Below are 5,536 nucleotides of genomic sequence, written 5' to 3' on the forward strand. Positions count from 1 at the left end.
GGGGCGGGTTGGCCTGGGTTCCCAGCAGCCACAGGACGCCTGAGCAAGCCAAGGGAAGGCAGTTTAAACTGCCTTTCCTTCCCTTCAAGGGGAGGCTTGCCCAGGCTCCCCAAGGGAAGGCATGGGGGCGTGGCCTAATATGCCAACGAGCTGTGCTGTCAGGGGGTGTGGCCTAATATGCTAATGAGTTTCTGCTGTCAGGTGTGGCCTATTATGTTAATGAGTTCCTGCTGGGCTTTTTCTACAAAAAGAGCCCACCTGTATCTGCTTGTTTTTATCGATATCCCCCTTTCCTAATAGAGACTCTGAACAGTTTATCACCCTCTTATTTATTAATTTATTAATTAGATTTCTAACCCGCCCTCCCACCGAAGCGGCTCAGGGTGGCTTACATAGAATTTTAAAACCAGCATACTGGAGACTCTTGCAAGTTTACTTTTTTATATTTACTTTTTATTTAACATCAGTATTTTTTATTATTTTTCTATCTCTGCCTAACCTTCATATATAATAAAGTGCAAGTGCGGCACGACCGATGGACTCTATTATTACTGGGACGCCTGACAAAACAGCCCCGTTTTCACGGCTCTGCGGAATGGCTGGAGGTCTCCTCCTCTACCTTATCCTCACCACAGCTTTGAGAGGCAGGCTCGACTGAGAGGTTACAACTAGCCCAAGGTCACCCGAGCAAGCTTCCAGAGCAAAGCAGGGATTCGAACCTGGTTCCCCCAGGTCCTGGCCCACCCCTCCAGCCACCCCACCACGCCAGGCACCTGGGAAGGACCACACTGGAAACCAAGGCGGCCAACACAGCCATGGGAGCCTCTTACCTCGAGATTAATAAAGACATTCTCCATGTCCTGGGGCCTCAAGAACTGCTGCAGCGGTTTCATGAAATGCTGGAAAGAAGGGAAAGGATCCAGTAAGAAGCACAATTCAAGGGGCTGGCTAGCAGTACTCAAGCAACCGCAGGGGGGGTGGAGTTCCAGGTGCGATATCCCCAGGGCCGGCTCCAGGTTTTTTTGCACACTAGGCGAGGCTACCTTCTGGCGCCCCCTCCCCCTGTGCGCGCACCATTTTAGGAAGAATGGAAAACACAAAATTCAAAATGGCTAATTTTAAATTGGTTTTCATTTTTAAACAATATGGTTTTATTCTGATTTTAATAGCTTTTAAGGTGTCTTTTTGTGCTCTGACCTGTAGGGGTTCGAGAGCCCACGATCCCAGTGTCTTTGCTCCTGATCTGGTTCTACAGTAGAGGAAGGCAGTGGCAAACCACTTCTCTAATCACTTGCTAGAGCACATATTTTTTGGGGGGAGGAACCTCTCCTGGGAAGTCCAGGGAGGCCCGAACTGGGCCCCCCCAACAAAAGCCCCCGCCACCCCCGAGCCCTCTGCAGGCAGCTTTTGGCAGGGGGGGTGCAGTTTGGCGGCCTCATGATTGGCCCGCCCTAGGCAAAAGTCTAGTTCGCCTAGTGGGTGGGCCGGCCCTGGATGTCCCCTGCACCCGCCTCCAGACTTTGTGGCATGAGAGGCTAGATAGCTAGATAGGCACACAGATCTTTCTCCCTGTGTCTACTCCTCTGCCACTGTTTCCTTTGAAATGTAGACTGTGTTCTCAGGGACCAGTTTCCCCTTCCTTCTGTTCTCTCTTTCAGTTGTCATGTCCCGAAGAAAATGAACTCTCTCTCTGCACGCACGCACCAAGAGAGAGGCATGTGGTCCTCTTTTGGCACTACGAGGCAGATGGGCCTCTCACCATCTGCTTCCATCCTTTAGCTAGTAAGCTTGTATCTATCCTGGCTCTGCCCTTTCCTATCCTAAGTGTACTCTCAAATACAAAGAGAAGTATTTCTCTTCTAAACTTGCAACGTGGCTCAGTGTAGCTTTGTAAGCTGGGTGACCTGGTAAAGTGATGCTCTGCATTTGTAGCTTTATGTAAGCACTCTGCTAACTAGTGGTAACTGGACTAACCACACCAGTCAACCCCAATCACTTATGGGCCCAGCAAGCTTCTGCTGTGTTTGTAGCTTTATTTAAGCACTCTGCTAACTAGTGGTAACTGGACTAACCACACCAGTCAGCCCCAATAGGTTATGGGCCCAGCAAGATTCCGCTGTGTTTGTCGCTTTATTTAAGCACTCTGCTAACTAGTGGTAACTGGACTAACCACACCAGTCAACCCCAATCAGTTATGGGCCCAGCAAGCTTCTGCTGTGTTTGTAGCTTTATTTAAGCACTCTGCTAACTAGTGGTAACTGGACTAACCACACCAGTCAGCCCCAATAGGTTATGGGCCCAGCAAGATTCCGCTGTGTTTGTCGCTTTATTTAAGCACTCTGCTAACTAGTGGTAACCAATGCTCCCTCTAAGCTGTGGAGTCTTGTGAGCAAAAATTCTACTTTGTGAGCTACTGGCATGAAAGTTGTGAGCGAGTGATTCGGCTACTGCATAAATTAGTTTGCTCTGGAGCCACCCTTCCTGAGCTGAGACAAAAATATGTGAGCCGGAGGCTAAAAAACTGTGAGCTAGCTCACACTAACTCAGCTTAGAGGGAACACTGGTGGTAACTGGACTAACCACACCAGTTAACCCCAATCGATTATGGGCCCAGCAAACTTCTGCTGCGTTTGTCACTTCATGTAAGCACTCTGCTAACTAGTGGTAACTGGACTAACCACACCAGTCAGCCCCAATCAGTTATGGGCCCAGCAAACTTCCGCTGCGTTTGTAACTTCATGTAAGCACTCTGCTAACTAGTGGTAACTGGACTAACCACATCAATTAAGCCCAATACACAAGTGATCAGGAGGAACCCAGAAAGGCCTGAGTAGATTGTCTCTGGCTTCCTTCCCCCCAATTCACCTTCCCAAAGGTAGCTGTATGAAGCTACCATACAGAGACTGGCCGAGAAGGAGGAAGCCACGGGGCATCCGTAGGGTTGCCAGCTCAGTGCTGGAAACCCCCTGGAGATTTGAGGGCAGAGCCTAGGGGGTGCAATGTTTGGGGAGGGGAGGGACCTCAGCAGGGGTATAATACCAGGGAGCCCTCCCTCCAAAACACCCGTTTTCTTCAGGGGAACTGATCCCTGTTGTCTGGAGGTCAGCTGCCGTTCCAGGAGATCTCCAGCCCCCACTTTGAGGTTGGCAACCCTAGGAAACAGTACCTGGTGAATGGATTCGAGCGTGCCCGTGTACTTCTCCTCTGTCTGCTGGATCTCCTGTAAGCAGCATTTCCTCTTGTCCAGCTCGGTCATCTTCTGCTGTAGAACACACAACACAGAGGAGATTTGGGGTTACGAAATGAGCGCCGTGGCTGAGTGGACAGAGTGTGGGGCTACACCCACAAAGACCCATATCCGAAGGCACCCTCAACCATTAACTCAGTGGGGATAATGTCAGAGATGGCGGCAACATCATTATGTCACTGGGGACAGCCCCCGCTGCTGGTGAGTTCCCCCTCGGTCTGAAGGAGTACTGGAAGATGAGGCAGTGGCCTGGAGGACATCTTGCTCAGGTCTTCAAAACCCTGGCGCTCAGGGGTCATTTCCTGCGGGAGCGCACAGGAGCGGAGCTCTGGCAGTAAGGAGCCCAGGGGGCGGGCACACGCAACAAACCCTGCCTCCTGCTCCCAGCAGCCCTCAGTCAGGCCACGAGGAGCAAGAAGCAGCCAGATAAGTTGCAGAGCCCCCCCCCCAGCCCGCCTTCATGTACAAGCTCTCCTGCCTCTGTGAGGGCAGATCTGCACGTTCCCCTCCACACACAAGCTAGCAATCCAAAACAGTTCAGTGGCACCTTTAAGACCAAGTTTTATTCAGGTACAAGCTCTCCCTCCTCTGCGAGGACAGATCTGTGTGTTCTCCGCCCCCGCCCCCCATAGCTAGCAATCCAAAACAGTCCAGTGGCACCTTTAGAACCAAGTTTTATTCGGGTACAAGCTCTCCCTCCTCTGTGAGGGCAGATCTGTGTGTAAATGAAGCAAGACAGGTTCTGGCCTCCTAGGGATATTGTGCCCAGTAATGTCATAAATCAGTTTAAGAACAGCGGTCCAATATGGCACCATAACAGGGTACGTCGACCAGCAGTGAACGTAAGAGCCAGGCTGCCCACATCCCATCCTTTCAAGACCCCGTTGGATTATTGGGTCTTTCTAAAGCGCCTAAAACCTTCTCCATAGAACATCGCAAGGCTGTCGCAAGGACAGAGCACATTGCGGACTGTAAAAATACACTGGAATTCATTCGAGAGAAATCGCACCAGAGGAGCTTTGACGCTCGGAAGCTCACACCTCGCAAAATCCCGTTGGTCTCTAAGGCTCTCCTAGGCTCCAGTTTGGCTCTTCTATGGAAGACCAAGATGGTAATTCCAATAACACTTGAAACTGTCTTCATGGAAGGCCCCACATTCAGCCACATGGAGTAGACATCCGTTAACCTCATGGTATTGGATCAAGAGAGAATTGAGCCTAAGAAGCTCATGCTTGAAAATTTTGTTGGTCTCTAAGGCGGCTCCAGTGGTTAAGATGCTGAACTGCCGACGGGAAGGTCGGACGGCCGGTAGTTCGGCAGTTCGAGACCCGAGTGCCGCGCGACGGAGTGAGCTCCCATCTCTGGCCCCAGCTCCTGCCAACCTAGCCATTCGAAAGCAAGAAATGGCAAGTAGATAAATACGGACCGCTTCGGTGGGAAGGTAAACAGCGTTCCGTGCGCCTCGGCGTCTACATGACCATGGAGACGTCTTCGGACAGTGCTGGCTCTGCGGCTTGGAAACAGAGATGAGCGCCGCACCCCTAGAGTTGGATTCGACTGGCTTTCCAGCAAGGGAAACCTTTACCTTTAGGTACTACTGGAGTTGAATCCAGCTCTCCTACCGCAAGCCAACACTGCTCCCTCCGAAACTATTTTCAAGAGAAATGTGTCTTGGTGGGCACGGATTTGTGGCGCCAGCGGATGCGGCAGGAGCGGATAATTCTGCCTCACAGGAGGTGGCTGGAGAGAAGCCTCCCCCCCCCCGCGGCCACTCACCGGCATGGCGCAGGGCTCTGACCTCATCAGGTGCTCGTAGATCTCGTCTCCTTCCGCCTCCTCGTTCTCCACGCAGTCGTAGAGGTCCTCGTCCTCGTCCATGGTGTCACTGGCGGAAAGGGAGGGAGAGGAAGGCTTAGCCTGTGGTGCGCGGGGAATCCGACCTTTCTCGGAAGCCAACCGGGGTCGGCCCTGCTTAGCACCTAGGTGGGAGACCAGCAAGGAAGTAGTCCAGGGCTCCTCTGTAGAGGCAGAAAATGGCAAAAACCACTTCTGATTATCTCTTGCCTTAGACCCAGATGGCCCAGGCCGGCCTGATCCCGTCAGATCTCGGATGCTAAGCAGGGTCGGTCCTGGTTAGTCCTTGGATGGGAGACCAGACAGAAGTCCAGGGTTGCTGCGCAGAGGCAGACAAGGGCAAACCATACGTCTCTTGCCTTTGACCCGGATGGCCCAGGATGTACCCATCTTATTAGATCTTGCCGCGGGCTCTTTTTGTAGAAAAAGCCCAGC

General features: G+C 52.1%; 1 protein-coding gene across 1 annotated transcript in view; it reads right to left on the reverse strand.

The window, feature by feature from the left end:
- LOC107122177 (proto-oncogene vav-like) overlaps window positions 1–5,125 on the reverse strand; it is a gene marked incomplete at its 3' end in the record, with an annotated part of 19,615 nt that extends 14,490 nt beyond the window's left edge. Inside the window, exons 1-3 of the mRNA XM_015425206.1 lie at window positions 5,024–5,125; window positions 3,167–3,262; window positions 831–899 (exon numbers count right to left, since the gene is read on the reverse strand). Coding sequence (XP_015280692.1) covers window positions 831–899; window positions 3,167–3,262; window positions 5,024–5,125 — 267 coding nt within the window. The remainder of the gene's footprint in view (window positions 1–830; window positions 900–3,166; window positions 3,263–5,023) is intronic.
- Window positions 5,126–5,536: the final 411 nt, after the last annotated feature.

This window comes from Gekko japonicus, unplaced genomic scaffold (assembly GCF_001447785.1).
Source record: "Gekko japonicus isolate JY-2015 unplaced genomic scaffold, Gekko_japonicus_V1.1 scaffold6711, whole genome shotgun sequence".
NCBI classification, from domain to species: domain Eukaryota; kingdom Metazoa; phylum Chordata; class Lepidosauria; order Squamata; family Gekkonidae; genus Gekko; species Gekko japonicus.